At 52.3% G+C, this 17092-nt stretch overlaps 7 protein-coding genes across 7 annotated transcripts; 3 read left to right on the top strand and 4 right to left on the bottom strand.

The window, feature by feature from the left end:
* Positions 1-662: 662 nt before the first annotated feature.
* On the bottom strand, positions 663-1654 carry RHO25_011495 (uncharacterized protein; the record flags this gene model as incomplete). Its single annotated transcript, XM_023602913.1, has 3 exons — positions 663-826; positions 913-1425; positions 1495-1654. 3 exons carry the CDS (start codon positions 1652-1654, stop codon positions 663-665), a joined length of 837 nt encoding a protein of 278 aa, XP_023454653.1.
* Positions 1655-2951: 1297 nt separating this feature from the next.
* Positions 2952-4827, bottom strand: RHO25_011494 (uncharacterized protein; the record flags this gene model as incomplete). The annotated part of the gene is made up of 2 exons (XM_023602912.2): positions 2952-4210; positions 4269-4827. 2 exons carry the CDS (start codon positions 4825-4827, stop codon positions 2952-2954), a joined length of 1818 nt encoding a protein of 605 aa, XP_023454243.1.
* Positions 4828-5064: 237 nt separating this feature from the next.
* RHO25_011493 (uncharacterized protein) lies at positions 5065-6136 on the bottom strand (the record flags this gene model as incomplete). Its single annotated transcript, XM_023602911.1, has 2 exons — positions 5065-5311; positions 5382-6136. 2 exons carry the CDS (start codon positions 6134-6136, stop codon positions 5065-5067), a joined length of 1002 nt encoding a protein of 333 aa, XP_023454244.1.
* Positions 6137-6760: 624 nt separating this feature from the next.
* On the bottom strand, positions 6761-8044 carry RHO25_011492 (uncharacterized protein; the record flags this gene model as incomplete). Its single annotated transcript, XM_023602910.2, has 1 exon — positions 6761-8044. One exon carries the CDS (start codon positions 8042-8044, stop codon positions 6761-6763), a length of 1284 nt encoding a protein of 427 aa, XP_023454235.1.
* Positions 8045-8337: 293 nt separating this feature from the next.
* RHO25_011491 (uncharacterized protein) lies at positions 8338-11559 on the top strand (the record flags this gene model as incomplete). Its single annotated transcript, XM_023602909.2, has 1 exon — positions 8338-11559. One exon carries the CDS (start codon positions 8338-8340, stop codon positions 11557-11559), a length of 3222 nt encoding a protein of 1073 aa, XP_023454236.1.
* Positions 11560-12293: 734 nt separating this feature from the next.
* RHO25_011490 (uncharacterized protein) lies at positions 12294-13601 on the top strand (the record flags this gene model as incomplete). The annotated part of the gene is made up of 1 exon (XM_023602908.1): positions 12294-13601. The coding sequence occupies one exon, from the start codon at positions 12294-12296 to the stop codon at positions 13599-13601; it is 1308 nt and encodes a 435-aa protein (XP_023454237.1).
* A 516-nt stretch (positions 13602-14117) lies between these two features.
* Positions 14118-15963, top strand: RHO25_011489 (uncharacterized protein; the record flags this gene model as incomplete). Its single annotated transcript, XM_023602907.2, has 2 exons — positions 14118-14678; positions 14797-15963. The coding sequence occupies 2 exons, from the start codon at positions 14118-14120 to the stop codon at positions 15961-15963; spliced, it is 1728 nt and encodes a 575-aa protein (XP_023454238.1).
* Between the last annotated feature and the right edge of the window lie 1129 nt (positions 15964-17092).

The following is a 17092-nucleotide window of genomic DNA, read 5'->3' as shown; positions in this document are numbered from 1 at the left end:
GTCCTGTCTTTCACCATCATCGCATCTTCCAACACCTTCACGACATCATTACCGAGGTCTATGTTTGCATGAACGTGTTCGAGACGTCACATCCCCTGTATCGATACCGTTCCTCTGCTATGACCACCAAGACGACACGTCGAGCTCGAAGTGCAGCTTTGCGTCGCGACAACTCGACCTTTCATCTCATCGCTCAAAGTTCCCCCAGCATATCCATGAAAATAGGCTGGCTGTCTCGTTTAGCTATCATCACCGCCCGCGGCACAGGTCGTAAGCGGATGGCAAAAAATCGGTTCTCGCAGACCGCTTTCAAAATTCTGCACTATGGAAGTCAAGCTACCAGGCAGTGGCGACAAGCTGCAGGTGATATGCATGATGGCGGCTAAGCAGTCAATGGCGCGATTAGTTGTCATAAATCGCGAGCACAATGAAGGCAAGTATGTTTCCTCAAATTCCAAGCAAATATCACCCAGATATGAAAATGCTTGGCAACATAGGTAACAGCAACACATCTGTTCAGAAACCAGCATTGCTTGTGTGCATGTATATTCTCTATACTCATCGCGCTACTGTACTCGTACTGTATACCATGCATCCTGTTCCCAACGAAAACAAGCCCCCAGACATGCTACCACAGAGTCCGCAGCAGGAGTTCAAACCTCTCAAATATTGATATCATGCCTCCAAACCTCCTGCTCCGTCCGCGCAGAGAAAGTACTAACCCTCAAAATATCCTGCATCTGCTCATCAGACACAAACAACACATTCCTCGCAACAAACCACCTCAATCCCTCCGTGCAAGGCGGGCTCGTCAGAGAACCCTTATCTATTCCAAGTCAGCTCACATCTCTCCTCATCACATCACACCCCAAACCCAACCTCGGATCCTTAGGAAAAGGGGCAAATACTCACAAGTCCAAAACTCCGCAAACCGCAAAACCTCATCCAACGCCAAATTCAAATCCATCGTAACCTCCGTCTCCCTCACATCCGTATTATTAAACCCCACCATCCCCGGCAACTGCGCAAAAAATCTGCTTTCAGCATTCCCCGGATCAATCCTAATCGCAAAAACCGCACGTTCATGTCCTTCAGCATCCGCATGGACCAAATGTAACTCCGCTTTCGAGCGATCCCCTTGTACAGTATGATCCGCCGGAGCGTGAATGTGCCAACTCGCGAGATAAACAGTTTCGTTCGTGGAGTGATCGTTCGCCTCCTCCGGGAAGGTCAGTGAGGGGAGGGTGGTGTAAGAGTCGTTGGGGCCGAGGGAGAGGGTATAAGAGGGGCCGTAGCCCCAGTTGGAGAAGTTTCCGGTGACATTGGAGGGGTAGGAGAAGGTTGGGATGTGGGCGCGGGAGAGGCCTTGGTCGAGGCGGAGGGGGATGGGGGATTGTTGGGTGCCGGCTTGGCAGAGGACCCACTCTGGAGGGAGGGTTGAGGGTTAGTGGTGATGAACGGAGGGAGGGTTGAAGATGGGATGGGAGGCTATACCTGGGTCTAGTCTTCCCCAATCGTAACTTGCTTCGTAGGCCCAGAAGCGAGGGTCTTCGGGGAGAGTGGCATTTACGCCTTGTCGTTTTTGCAATTTGGGACAGGCGTTGGCCACGGTGGCAGCGAGGGCCAGCAGGGGAAGTGATCTTGTGAACGACATTGTCGTACTGGCACTGCTGGAGATGATAGGACTTCTTGTCGAACCTGAGATTGTGAATATGAGTGGCGACGAATGGTCAGCTCTGACTGATGTAGCAGTCCAATGCGCTTCGTAGATTGAAAGGGGTCGTTTCTGTTGCCGTGAAGTAGCTGCGCTGCTCTGATCAATCCTCTCCATTATTCGCGCAACAGAATCACGTATTTATATCGTCTTCCCACCTCGCTCATCTCGTATGCAACTACAACCTGACTTGCATCGCCTGCCCACGTGGACCGCATGTTTACTCAATGTGATGCCAACTGCCACGCTCGCCAAGGTCACAGCCTTGTTATACAGAAGGCCATGATTCGCACGACACCGTGATACAAGAAGAATGAGTGATGCAAGGACGGCCGTAACAGTCCGCCGGCCAAGGAGTCTAGAAGAATGGAACCTCAATAGATCTCTGGAAATCGTATATGCCTCGCCAAGTGCCCAGTGGTGGCAGTTACACAGCCCTCCTTGATTGTCGGACGGACTAAGCGCTCTGCACGATTTATGCTTTGGGAGATTCCGTGTACGAAATGCGCTTACCTACCTTCGGGTTGGGATACGCCGCAGGATACGCCACAGGATAGACTTAGGAAAATCGAGATAGGCAGGGCTGAGAGACTAGCTGTTCGTAGGATGGAAAGGTCGATGCAGGAAGAGACGGATATGTTGAACCTAGAAGGATCCTCGGATGCACCTTGCGGACGTGACAGACGCGTAGCCCGAGTGAGGTCGGAGGATTCCTCTCCGAAAGGTATCCTCGAGTGGCGATCGAGACTTTAAGAGTTTGCGTCTTACTCTTTCCATCGTAGTATGCTTTAAGGTTATTGCACCTTCAAACTCAGGTTTCAGCGGGCGCTAGAAGCATCCAACCATTAAGATAAATTCGTCAGCGATTGATCTTAGTTCCTGGCTTGGTTTGCTTGGCTACTCTCCGTGCTGAGCCGCAACGGTGGTAGAGAGGGGTGGCGGAGTAAGGCGAGGGTTGCAAACGAGGTCGGGTACGACTTTGACAAATGTTCCTGGCTGGGTTGTCCTTCGTGCTGCAAGCCTCTTTAGACTCTCGTGTATGGAGGAAGGAGATTTCGCATCTCGTAGCTTCATCATCGGCTGTAGAGCCATATTCGATCGTAATGCTTGGCCTTCGGATCAGACGCATTGTTGGCGCAATGGTGATGCTTCCAAAGCTGTTGCAGCTGCGTGCGTGAGGCCGGCGTTTCGCACAAAGTAAATCTCTTCACAGCCTCCACAAAACCTCTGTTGGCTATCACCCAAGCATTCTCTCCGCGATTTGTTTCGCCATCTCGGGCTCCACGGTCCCTTCCTCGCCTCTTCGTACCATCTGACCGACGAACCACATGATCTTGCCCTTTTGACCTTTATCTCTTACCGCAGTGACCTTGTCCGGGTTCTCGTCCATGATGGCCTGTATCAGAGAGGAGTATTCTTCCTCGGACAATGGCCGCAGGCGCAGGTTGCCAGCCTCGATGAGCTGTTCCACGGAGGGCCGGACGTCCGAAGTGGGAGTTTCGTACAAAGTGGCGAGCAATTGCTTCGCGGTCCGCGCTGTGATCTGCTTTCGAAACAAATTGCTGATGATGTCGGCCAGCTCTTGCGGCGTAACGGACACTTCGTCCCAAATGACAGAAGCATCCAAAAGACCTCCCAATTCGTGCAATACCCAATTGCCTACAGCTTTGCCGAGCTTGTGCTGAGCACCATGTTCAGTGCCAGCCAACTTCTCCTTCAACAACTCGACCGTCTCCTCCATGAACTCCAAACGATCTCCATCGTCCAGTGCCACTATTGTTTTTGCATCTTTCAAGCTCAGTCCATAGCTTCCAATCACTCTCTTCATCGTATCGTCTGGGAGTTCTGGCAGCGTGCTTTTCAGATATTCCACGAGATCCTCGCCGACCAGTAATGGTGGGAGATCCGCATCAGGCATATAGCGATAGTCTACTTCGCCCTCTTTGCCTCTCAACCTCGTAGTCTCCGTCGCGCCCAGAGTCCAGCCCCTGGTCTCACCCTCGACGACGCCGCCTGCCTCCAAAACGGAGATCTGTCTGTCTCTTTCTGCGATGATGGCATCTTCGACTGCCTTGAACGAAGACAAATTCTTGATCTCAGTTCTTTGTCCCAATCCACTGACACCACTGTATGAAGATGTTCCGCTAGTTCCGCGCTCTCGAATCGAGACATTGACGTCTGCTCTCAGACCGCCAAGTTCCATGCCTGTCGTGCAGGCGTCCACGCTCTTGAGAGTAGACTGGATTTTTCGCACAACAGCTGCGGCGGTCTGCGGGGAATGGATGTGCGGTAAGGTGATGATCTCAATCAGTGGGTGCCCAGCTCGGTTCAGATCGATATGGTACGTGGATACGCCATGTGAGGTGGTTTTCGCGGTGTCCTGTTCCATCTGAATCTGCTTGATACCAATTTCTAAGCTCTCCGCGCCATTCAAGTCAGATTGTGGAACACCATCATCCGCAGTGAGGACGAGCTGGCCATTTCTCGCAAACGGTTCTACACAAGTCATGTCAGTCGCCGACTCTCGCTCTTGCACTTATGTACTCCATCATACCGTAGTACTGTGTGATCTGATATCCGTTTGGCTGATCCCAGTGAAAGTAGTGCTTTCGATCCCACCCACTCTTCCTCTGCACATCGCAATCCAATGCAATTGCAGCACGCAACGCAGGCAGCAATGTCGCTACTTGGAACTGTGGCTGTGTACCTGGCAAAGCAGCATCAAATAGCGCAACTTTGGTGTTGGCTGCTCCTCCATTTTCCTCGCCTGACAGTGCCGGCGCATTGGAGAACAGCTTGCAAGCGGTGTTCAACTCGGCGTGGATCTCAATTCCCACTGTGAGCTCCCATTTGTCCAACCTCGGATCTGATTTGGCTATTTTGGTGCTGGACAATTTGGCTTCCGCCTTTTTGCGTTTCGCTTCATCTTTGAGGTGTTTGCGAAGCGGAACGGCAGCCGTATCCTGCTGGTTGGCAGCGAGAGGTGATGTCGTCAAGTTTCGGCGGGATTGGAGCCATTTGGCGACGATGCAGGGTCGAGGAGAACGGATGGCATTGCATGATGTTGTGTGAAGGGACAGCGAGCTTGCTGTACGCGCAAGGCGATTGCTCATGTTTGGGCATTGCAAGTGGAAGCTTCAGACGATATGCAGGAACTTGAGCTTCAAATGCCGGCCGAGCTTGGACCAAGTCGGTACAAGTCCTCACTTGGTCTGTGCATTCGAGATGTCTCTACTTTTGGCCATTGATTCGATATGTTACATGATCACGCTACTGACTCGAATCTTCGCGGAATGGATGGCTACGCTTACCGATCGCAGATGCCCAAAATGAAACAGCTTGTACCGGCCCTAACGATCAGTGAACTCGTCCTGGTCCCAACCAAAAGGCGCCACCATCGTATCCTCGATGATATCCTCCTGCAAGTCTCTGAGCACTGGAGTTCTCGGTCGGTGCGGTGGCATCTGAGCTCGTAAGTTTTCGAGCAGTGCCTCATCCATGACGTAGTCATCTTCGTCCTCCTCATCTGCCTCCTCGCAGTCACACCCCCCGTAGATCGAACCACATGCATAGCAAAAGTCCGTTCCGCAGCGGCATCTAAATTTTCGCACGAGATATGTCAGTGATGGGTCTCGGTTTGCTTGTCATCGTTTGGTCTGCCACTTACACGATGTGATTACATCCATCTGCCTTCTCCACTACCCTCTTGCACTCAGGACAAGCCTTCCACTTCCTCTGCCCTGCCATCTGCATTACAGCCAGAAGTCCTTTGGTCTCATCACAAGGACCAAAGTGTTCCTTCTCTTTGCATTTAACACAAGTCGCCTGTCCGCACTTCTGGCAAAACGCTTGCCCGTTGTGAATGCTATGCGGAGCGATAAAAGCGTTGCACTTCGCGATGTTGGAGCAGTATGTTTTGTTCTTCGTGTTGAGCTCGATGGTTTTGTGGCGGTAGGTTCGAAGGAGAGTGTGAGGAAGGAATGGCCGAGCTTTGGCGAAGTCGATGGGCAAGAGGTGGCACGATGGAGGGTAGAGAGTTTCGTCTGTCATGGCGCGGGTAAAGAGGTGCGTGAGGCAGGAGCTGCAGTAGGCGCAGCGGCAGTTGAGGTGCAGCATTTTCTTGGGTTCGAGGGTATCTCCGCATGCGGTGCATCGTGTCGACGCAGGTGGTGGTGCTGGCGGGTATGGACGGCGTATTGGACCAGCAGTGAAAAGTGATCCGTTAGACGGTGGCCGACGCTGGGACTCGGTGTTTGGATTGAAGTTGTTGTTGGCCATATTTGACTGTCTGAGTTGGCGGTTCTGCTCTTCTAGTATCATCAGCTGGTGTTGATAGTCCTGAAGTGCAGTCCGTCCTGCGTCTATGGTTGAAGTTGGCGGTGTCGTGCCAGCATGAAGTGGAAGTGTTTCGCTCATCTCCATGGTTGCCTTGAAATACTGCACATGCAGGTAAGGCTTGGCTGAAACAGCTCGTGAAGTGAGGTCTTAGACAGTGAATGAGGTCAATGAAGCGTTAAAGATGGCATCTCGGCATAGATTTGGCGAGCAAGTGCTGGTGCCGATGCCGTGTAACTCGAATGAAGAGGTGAAAATCTGAAGCTGTTCGCATGAGTGAGGGGATTCTCTGTTTCACTGCATAGCCGTCTTCGAGTCATATCTGAGTTGTTCATAGGCAGCCGGGGTGTTTGCTGGAATGCGAGGGGGCGGCCTCTGGAAAAGGCTTTCCGCGTGCGACCTCGCCACACGTGTGTCGTGAGCAGTGTTTTGTCTTGGCCGGTGCCTTGATCTTGCATATGTGAGCGCATCGGGGAGCACGAGCAGGTGTATTTGAGTGCAGCATGCCGTGTGCGAGACTGCCTCAATGGCGTAGACGTCCGAGATCGGAGAGGAAGCTCCAGGTATCAGCATACTGAGGTACACAAAAGATCTGTAGAAACAGCTCGTCATTTCATACCTATGTTGAGAAGTAGACATGTCCCTGCTGTCGTACACGCGCATATCACTCATCTGTCTCGTATCTGCCACCACAATTTCCAGCACTGGTTGCTATTTCTGCTCATCGCTCACGCTGAGTGCATTCATGGCGTCTTCTGTTGTCTTTCCCACGCTGGCCTCCTGAGCACCTGGACCCTCGAGTGAGCCATCTGGCTTTGTGCTAACTTCACCATTTGCAGCTGGTTTGGCGCCCGGAAATCTTGTTCCAAGATTCTTTACCTTCTTCGCTTTCTTCTCCGGCGCAGGTGGTGGTGGGTATGCTTTCTGCTCGACCTCCTTCCATTCTGCGCTCTTCTGGAAAGTCTCTTGAATAGGTGCCAGGAGTTCAAGGAGAGCGTTAGTGAAAGCAGGCTTGAGTGTTTGTGGCTGCAGAATATCTGCTGCGTAGTCCTCCTGCATTTTTTGGATGTTGGAGTAGACCAATGGCTCTGCATCTCGTCGCTCCACAACAAACTTGGGCTCGCCATTGTTCTTCAATGCAGAAGCGGGTAGCAGCACGAACTCCACAAAGCTGAGAACACCGTTGCCTTCGACCTGCTTTGGAGGACAGAATGCCTTTTTGACCTTCTTCTTCACAACTTCTGGTGGGTCGATGAAATCGATTTTCGAGTCTGGATCTGAGGAGCTCATCTTTCCGCCTTCTTGGAGACCAGGAATCAGAGGGTTCATCAGATGTGCGCGTTTCCGGAAGCCAATACGTGGGAGTGCCTCGACGGCGAGAGTGAAGATCTTGCGCTGATCGACGCCTCCGAATTGCGCGTCCACGCCCAGATACTCCTCATCGAGTGCTTGCATGAGTGGGTATATTTGTGAAGAGAGAGGTGGGCTTTCAACTTGCTTGACCACTTCTGAACCAGCTTTCGATGCATCGTGACCAGATACCGATGTGCTCAGTCGCAGGAGATCCATAAAGTACTTGGCGCCCGACTCGCCTGTGGTTTGATAAGTCGAACCAAGTACGAACTTCAGCTTCGATACATCGACATTGACAGCCTTGAGAGCTGCCGTCACGCAATACTTGTAGTACTCTGCCCGAAGCACGACCAAGTCAATGGGTGCTTTGAGGTTGTCGAGGAAGCCGTGAACATCTGCCAACAAAACCTTGACTTCGCATCCAGCAGCCAGAAATTCAGCAATCTTCAGCATAGGCACGAAGTAGCCGCAGTGAGGCTTTCCGGTCGTTGCTGTGCCCCAGTAGATGCTAAGTGGCCGCTCGCCCTTCCGCAGAACATCTTCAATGATTTCTGGGTTCAGAACTTCTTGCAAATTGCTCTTGATGAGGTCGAATTGCTCGGCAGCTTTGCCTGTCAGCGGTTCTGGTGCAGGAGTCGCCATTGTGATTGTATCTGCAGAGTGTTTCCTGTCGATCCGAAAATGGGATGTGCAAGAACAATGGATGTTTTTGTCGTTGGAGTCACTTTGGACCCCTGTTCGTTTCTAATCTCTTGGCGCGCTAGCAGTCCGATCGTCCTCCACATTATCCCAGCGGGACAACAGATGAGGACCGCACAAGTAAGCAACATGTTCGCATCTTGATAGCGCATAATATACACGAAATGGTCCACAGCACGGCGTAGGCATGTTTCGTACTTCTGGGCAATGACTGAACGACTTCCCCTCACGCGACCATGGACGAAACGAAGATCAGCTCGACCACGCTGCCGGAGAGCGGTGGCCCCGTGGCATTGACCGACGACGATGCAGTCGAAACGGGACCCACCAAAACGCCGACGAAGCCATCTTCAGACGCGCAGTCTGCAGCAAACCCGTTGCAGTCCTTCATTGACAAAGGACTGCACTTCTTATCCACGGCCAGTAACGAGACATTGGGAGCATGCTTGGTGGGATTGGGCGCAACAACGTACGTTGTGCTCGGAAGAGTCGGACTAGTAATTATTGGCGTCGCTGGCGGCGTGGTTCTGCATGCGACGTGGGACGGGTCGAGAGGGGACAGAGGAGACGAAACAAAGCGTGCAGAGGCAGACCGGAGACGAGAGGCCGGCGTAGATGTGGTCAAGAGAGTGCTCGAGTGGCGGACGAATAGCAGAGAACAGTCCTCCCAGGAGACAGAAGACGGTAGCAGGGTGTATGCGAGCCAGGCGCTCGACTATTCATCTTTTGGCCCAGAAGCGGCGGCTGCGCTGGACGCCTTCACCACCGCTGTGATCAAAGACTATGTTCATTACTGGTACGATGCCACTCTACCAGGCGAGGAAAGCTTTCCGATGTCCTGTCGGCGAACATTTACTGCCTTCATCTTGTCACTTTCTGGCCATCTCCAACGCAAACGAGCCGCCGATGCCTTCCTAGATTTCGTCACCAATGCGAGTTCCATCATTATTGTTCTCTTGAACGAGCTGGCCACGGCCCTCAACGCTTCGCCCACATCCACTCCGGAAGAAGCGATCAGCACATATTTACAAATGAAGCCGGACAGCAGTCTGGCATACATGATCGACCAAGGCTCCCAGAAGATCAAACTGGCTGAAGCAGCTGAAGACATCCTGCAGGCATATCTCGATCCGAAATCCTACAACTGCCCGCCCGTTCATAGCTTCTTGAAAGAGGTTCTCGCCCAATTGGTCCTTGGATACACAATCACGAAATGCTCCGACCCAGCCTGGATCAACGATTGGATAGTCTATGGTTTGGAAGAGTCGGAAACAGCGAAAGAGGTGATGGACATCGTGGATGCTGGTGTCGAGGGACGAGCAAGTGTCGAGACGCCCAAAGTCGCCGAGAAGCTGAAGCAAGAGCCTGAAGATCAGAGCAGGCGGGAAAGCGCGAGTGCTGCAGCACACAGGCGAAAGATGAGTCGCGCGGAAGAAGCAATGGATGAGGCGATGCGCGAAGCTAAAAGATTGACGGAGCTCATGATCGAGGAAGACAATCGAAGAGCGCAGCAAGAGAAGGAGAAGGACACGAGTACCAGCGCATCTGTGTCCAACATTGCGGACAGTGCAGAGGGCTCAACACAAGGCGTGCCCACGCCAACATCCAGTGAAAGCGAGCGCGATCGTCAGTCAGAGGATACTAGGTCGATAGCTGACAGCTCTGTCACCGCAGAAAGCAAGCACAGCCACGCGAGCACACCTAGCACCCAGTTCACCAACTTCGATCAGATTGTACCCAAGGTTCAACCCACTGCGCTGAGCGATAGTCCTACCACAGAGACGCCTATCAAGAAAGCACCGGTTTTGACACTGCACAACGCCAAGATCAGTATCTTCGATGACAGTGTTCCAGGCGAACGAGCATCGATCAAAGCCAAACCAAACAATGATCTTCTCGTCCAGATCGAGCCCGCCAATTCCGCATTCCCGGGTTGGATGATCGTACGCAGATACGCTGATTTTGAAACACTTCATGAAGTACTGAGACGCATCTCTGTCATTACCGGATCACATTTCACCGAGAAGCACAACGAGCTTCCGAAGTGGAAGGTACACACCAAAGCCTCGCTGCGAGCTGAGCTTGAGAATTACCTCGCGGACGCTGTGCGCTTCCAGAGCTTAGCTGAGAGCGAGGGCATGAGGCGCTTCCTCGACAAGGACCAAGGGATGAACAAGTCTCCGAGCGGCAATAAGGGATTTGGCTGGCCAACTCCTGATGCATTTGGCAAGTTCGGAGGCGATATGATGAACGTTCTCACAAAGGCGCCGAAACAAGTCGCTGGAGGAGTTGCGGGAGGTGGCAAAGCCGTTTTCGGTGGTGTTTCAGGACTGGTTGGTGCCGTTGGCAATGTGGGCAAGAAAGCAGGGCAGTCGACGACTAGCCTAAGTAGGTCTGCGACGAGTAACAGCCTTGACAACACATCCCGAGCAGCTAGCAACAACCGCTCCAGCATGCAACTTGCCGGGCAAGGCTTCATGACTGACAGCTATCTCGGCACTATGGATGTGGCTAGGGAAAGTCAGGACTCGTTCCGCGCACCATCAGAACCTGTGTCCGACAGACAACAAAGCACTGACGAACCACGACCAGCACCAAGTGCTTCCTCAAGCCGCCCAGCCAGCCTTCTCAGCCCCGATGAATTCGTCTCGGCAACAACACTCTCGCCTGCAGCATCGACTTCACACCTGCCTACAACACTGGAGGAGACTGAGAATAGCTTGAAGACCATTGATCTGCCGCCTCCTCCGTCTGAGATGCCTGCTGACTATGGTTCACCAATTGCGCACAACAGGAGTAGGACGAACACCGGCACACGTTCTCCAGCGCGCTCACTCAAGATGTCCCAAGTAATTGATTCAGACACTTTGCAGCCACCTGCGACACCACAAAGAGTCCAGATAGGTGGCTCTACCGCAGCATCTCCCGCCAAGAAAGAGGATCGCCAAAAGACCCCTCTGACAGATCGCGAAACAGCTGTCGCTGTGGAGCTTATGTTTGCTGTCATTTCGGAACTCTACACATTGTCTGGTGCGTGGCAGATCCGCAAGACACTTCTCACAGCAGCAAAGACATATCTACTTCGACCAGGCAACCCGCAGCTCGGCACGATCCGCGATTTGCTGCAGTCTTCACTTCTCGATGCCAATCTGAGCGACTCTGGTCTAGCACACCAGATCTGCAAACTGCGAGAAAACACACTGCCAACTCCAGAAGAACTCGAGATCTGGGCGCGCGACTATCCTGAGAAAACTGTGGAGCAGAAAGAAGAGCTTAGGATCAAGGCGCGAAAGCTACTTGTTACAAAAGGTATGCCGCAGGCCTTGACGAGTGTCATGGGCGCAGCAGCCAGTGGTGAGGCGCTTGGCAAGGTCTTCGATTGCCTGCAACTGCCTGGTGTGAGCAGAGCGATGATATTTGGGCTACTCCTTCAAGCGCTCCGAATTATCACGCACTGAGCTCTGCAATACGATGCAATCGAAACACAATACTCCCACGCATCACGAATGTCACATGAATGCAGCGTAGAACTTCTTCGATCCTGGTGTCGCATGCCCGTTTGTTTTCTTGCGACATGCGACATGTCGAGGTAGCGGACAGGCTTGAGACTCGTGGCGGCTTCCTGAGACAGATCTCCCACCAAGAGCATACACGGAGCACACAATGGACTGCTACTAGCAGGTATTCAAGACAGAATGGCAGTCAATGCCGCCGACATTGCCGGGCCCTGCGACTCGGCAGTGTCTGACCTGCCACGATAGCAGTCCATCAGCGTGCACCAGAGTCGGCCGAGACAAAGAAGTCAGTCACGCACATTGCATCAGTCGATGGTGGCCAGACTACCGCTCAGACAAAGACACATGGTCATTCAGCCGAGACAAAGAGGCTCGCCTAAGTACCCACATTGCACACCCGAAAACGCTTTGTATTGTGAAATGAGCACTGCAATGCAGGAGCATCCTACATGACCACTTGGGCTGCCCCATATCATCAGTCTCGTCCCATACGTCAAACTCTTGTGTCAGGCCCTGCCTCACTGACGGACTGTGTCCATCATTACGATCTTTAGCCCAGACTATCGCATACACTACACGCATCTCGCATCACGAAGCCGGTCTTCGTTCCCCACAACAAGAGACCAAGAAGTACTGGCAATCGGACTATACCAGCATCATCGAATTGAACTCTCAACATGCCTCGCCAGCTCACTATCAGCCCGGCCCCTTACAAGTCTTCTCATCTGGCCATACCACCAAGCCCCTTCTCTCCCCGCCTCCCGATCAGTCCTCCTGCATCTCCACCGACAAAGCAGTCCTCCAAGAATCTTGTCCATCTTGAGCGTCGCAAAGCACATGTCAAATCGACGACTGAACTCCTGCCACCACCTTCCGATCCTCTTCATTGGCTTTGGCAATGTCACAAGTGCAACCGCGTCTACCAGCTAGGTGTCACGCGACGCTGTCTCGACGATGGACACCTCTTCTGCGCCGGCACGACTGTGGTCAAGAAATGCCGAGGCAAAAACGGCCGTGTGGTCCGAAGGCACGCGGCTTGTGCTTCGGAGTTCGACTACCAAGGCTGGAAGCAGTGGGGTGTCTGGCGAAGATCCGTTGGCGAGCAGATTGAAGCAGCTGAAGCCCTCTTGAACGCCGAGGAGGCGTTCGAGAGCGTCTTTGGTCCAGCAAGCGCCTCGCCCTTGATCCCAACAGAATCGAAATGGATCAATGGTACCTGGATGCAAAAGGCTGCCCACGCAAGAACTTTGAGCGGCAGTCTGAAAGCTAGCAAGAATTACTGGGAGAAGTCGCAGGCTGATCTCAAGAAAGACTGTTGGGAGCGATGCGATTACCCAAGTGAATGTCGCTGGGGAAAGCAGTACGGTGTCAAGACTCCTACTGTTGTGTCCGTCTCGCCGAAGACCTCACCTGAAGCTGAGAGAAACACCAATGCCAATGCGAAGAAGACTGAGCCCAAAACTTCGTTCGAAGATATACTTATCGAGCTCGCACAGTCTGCAATGGGAACAACCTCCACCTCTGTCGACATCACAGACCTTTCAATCGTCAAAGAAGAGCCAGAAGAGGAAGCCCGGAGCGCCAAAGAACCTGAATATCTCGAAGCTTTGAGTCCTACACGTACCCAACGACAGAAGTCTATCACCGAAGGCGAGATCACCATTGTCTCTATGGACGATCTCCTGGACAGCGTCAAACGCCGCAAGCGACGCAGTTCTGGCCAAATTCCTTCACCACTTGGCGCAAATCCTCCTAGTCCTACCGGGGCAGAAATGACAGTGGAGTACATTGAGGGTCTTGACCCGTTGCAGAGATCTTCAAGTGCGAATGCTGTGCCCACTGTATCGATCGTCGAGAGAGAAGTGGAGACGCAATCGAGTAAGGCTGTAGATGACATGCAAGTGGATATCAAGAAGGGTAAAGTGCCGAGCCTGCAAGAGAGGGCAGAGGGTTTCGTGAGAGGTTTGGTCATCAAGAAGAGGTGATGCGATGGAGGCAGTGGAGGTTTCGATACATAGCATTATGCACTGAGCCAGCATCTTATTATGCTATGAAAATATTCGCCTTCCCGTAACACGAGCTTCGGTTGCGGCACTTCATTCTCCATGGTGATCCACTGTGAACTTCTTCGATCATGCCACATGGCTGACGATGATGTAGGAAACTATTGTAGTCGAATATGCCGACCGGCGTGTCTCTCCGGTATTGACTAACAATAAGCTTCGAACCCCGAACAGCCAATGCGCATCCTCGTATCCTTTGTTCAGCGGATCCTTGGCGAACCGCCGAGAGCCCTGGAACCTTGACAACTCAACCTTGAACCTTGAACATACAAGTAGTCAGCAACCACTGGACTTCACGTCCAACATGAGCTTTAGAGTCTTCTCTTGACCTCTCCTCTGCTTCACGCTGGACATGGACGAGTGGTGGTAGAAGAACGCCCTCGCAATCCGGCGCTCCAAGAAGCAGCTTACGTACACGACTTCCTCCCCACCTCCACAATGGGCCTCTTCAGCTCCTCCGCAAGAAACGATGTCGCAGATCCAACATCTCGCGGCGCATACGAACTCGTAGAAAACCGCGACCCAACAGCAACTTCATCTTCCTCTCACATCCGCCTCCGCTCGATCGCCGAATCCGACGAAATCCAAGAAGAAGAACCCACTCCCCACGAAAAACTCACTCTCCGCCGCGTACCCGACAATCTCCCCTGGGCCGCTTTCCTCGTCGCCATAGTCGAGTTGTGCGAACGTTTCACCTATTACGGCCTTTCCGGACCTTTTCAGAATTACATTTCAAACAAGTATCATGATCCTAATGGTTTACCCGGCGCACTTGGACTTGGCCAAGGCGGTGCGACGGCTTTGACGAATTTGTTTCAGTTTTGGTGTTATGTCACGCCGGTCATTGGAGCTGTCGTGGCGGATCAGGTTTGGGGGAAGTATCGCACGATTTTTTGGAGTGCAGTTGTGTATCTTGTTGGGGTGGCGGTGTTGTTTGTGACGAGTTTGCCGATGAGTATTGAGATGGGGTTGGCGATGCCGGGGTTGATTGCCGCTATGGTGAGTCGTGCGCATCTCTTTTATTTCTGTCTTCACGCCCGAAGCCTGATGGGGCGAGGACTTGAGAAGTGGTAAGTTAATCTGACAGAGGAGCTTGCTGATATGTGATGGTAATTAGGCTATCATTGGTCTGGCTACAGGCGGCATTAAGAGTAATGTCTCCCCCATGATTGCGGAACAATATAGGAATACCAAACTCTTCGTACGAACGACAAAGTCTGGGGAGCGAGTTATCGTGGATCCGGCTGCAACGATTCAGAGGATCTACATGATTTTCTACCTCTGCATCAACATCGGCTCTCTTTCGCCGATCGCGACCACTCTCATGGAAGCCCGACTTGGATTCTGGTCAGCTTATCTTCTGTGCCTGTGCATGTTTGTGGTCGGCTTCGGAATCTTGGTCTCAGGCAATGACAAGTATGTGCACACTCCGCCAGCCGGATCAATAATACCAAAAGCGATCAAGGTCTGCTTGATCGGGCTGAGAAAGCGGGATCTTGACGCCGCGAAGCCTCAATTTCAGCCCAAAGGAAGTGTCGACTGGGACGGCGTGTTTGTAGAGGAGGTGAAGAGAGCACTCGTGGCGTGCAAAGTCTTCCTCTTCTTCCCGGTCTACTGGCTCGCCTACGGACAAATGCTCAACAATTTCGTCTCAATGGCAGGGAAGATGGAACTACACGGAATCCCGAACGACATCATGCAGAACATTGATCCTATCACGATCATCATTTTCATCCCGTTCTGCGACAAGATCCTGTATCCTGGACTCAGGCGGATGGGCATCAAATTCAAACCGATCACTCGCATCACTTTCGGCTTTATGTTTGCAGCCGCTGGTATCCTCTGGGCTGCAGCTCTTCAAAAGGGCATCTACATGAGCGGTCCATGCTACGACAAGCCGATGAACTGCGAAGCTGGCCTCAGAGAGGACGGAACGTACGCACCTAACAAGGTGAATGTGCTCTGGCAAACGCCTTCATATATTCTTATTGGAATGAGCGAGATCTTTGCAGCTGTCACTGGACTGGAATATGCTTACACCAAAGCTCCACCAAACATGAAATCTTTCATTATGAGCTTGTTCTTGCTTACGAATGCAGGTGGTGCTGCGTTGGGAGCATTCATTAGTCCTTGGGCGAAGGACCCGACTCTAGTGTGGGTGTATCTCACTTTGTCCGGGGTTTGCGGTGATGCATGTTGGATCTTTTGGCTCTGGTTCCGAAGTCTGAATAAGAAGGAAGATGAGCTGAATGAGCTGGATCAGGATAAGGAGATAGATCCGTGATATATTCGGAGTTGAAGCTTCGGTCTGCCTCTGGTACTTCCGCATCTTTGGCTTCGCCTCCGGTCCAAGCAGACGTAAATATGACGTCTCCTCGATCGCGACGAGGACTCCCATTGACGCTGCGCAAGGCAAAATTGTAACGCTACTAACGTCCGCACGAGGAGAGTCAGCACAGAGACGTAACAGTATGCGAGCGGGCAGCCAGCCGGCGACGCCTTCGAGAGCCCGGCCGCCTTTGGGACCAAGGTCTTGAAGGCCTTCACCAACCCCTATACAGATGCAAGTCTGAGGCATCTGAGCACACCTACCCCCGTTCGATACATTAAGCTAGGCCCTGCAGCTTGTAGAGGCAAAGCGCTGCTGGGCCAACTAGACAATGAATCTGGAGAGACGCTCTGTCAAGAAGGTCAACATCCACTAGTAGCACGAAGCTAAACATCAGTCCGCATTGAAACCCTCTATGACGACAACTCCATCATAACGAGATGTTATAGTAGCAGCGAGGCATCGCTGTAAATAAGATGGAACTGCAGAGCGCTTTGCAGCGGTCTCGCGCGCTTCCTAGCAAAGCCTCGATTCGGTGGTTCCAGGCTTCGCAACTCGATGGGGAACATCAGCCTTTACTCTGGACACGCTTCTCCGACTCTCGCAAGGTTGCAAGCTTGGCGCACATAGTCGCTTAAAGCGCATGCTTTCCATTCATTCCCACCAATCGCTCTCCAACGTACCCAGTTCTGTCTAGTCTCAGGATCCGCCCAGTATCCCGATTGGCAGGCCTGTTATGAGGATGTTTAGCTACAACTCTAGTGGTTGGGGGTGTAAAACTTGAAATACATACGCCTCTAGTGAATGAATTATAGCTTGGAAGGAATCGAGTTGTGAACTTTACGTTAGGCGGTGGCTGTCCAGAAGGGAAGAATTGTTGATGTTTCTTGTAGCAAGTGCAAGCAAGTTTGGTCGCACAAGTATCAGCGCTACCCGTGTTTGCGTTAAGTGTAACGCATTCGCCCCAAGTGTTGCAGTGGACACTAGCAAGATATTAGAAAATGGCTGGAGGAAGGGAGCGTTGTAGCATACTATGCTATAAAGTACACAGCAATAGTAGACCAGATGTAGAGCAGCATTTTCC

Source organism: Cercospora beticola, chromosome 8 (genome assembly GCF_033473495.1).
Source record: "Cercospora beticola chromosome 8, complete sequence".
Taxonomy (NCBI): Eukaryota; Fungi; Ascomycota; class Dothideomycetes; order Mycosphaerellales; family Mycosphaerellaceae; genus Cercospora; species Cercospora beticola.
The sequence above is the reverse complement of the archived record's forward strand: the minus strand, read 5'-3'. Positions and strand labels throughout refer to the sequence as shown.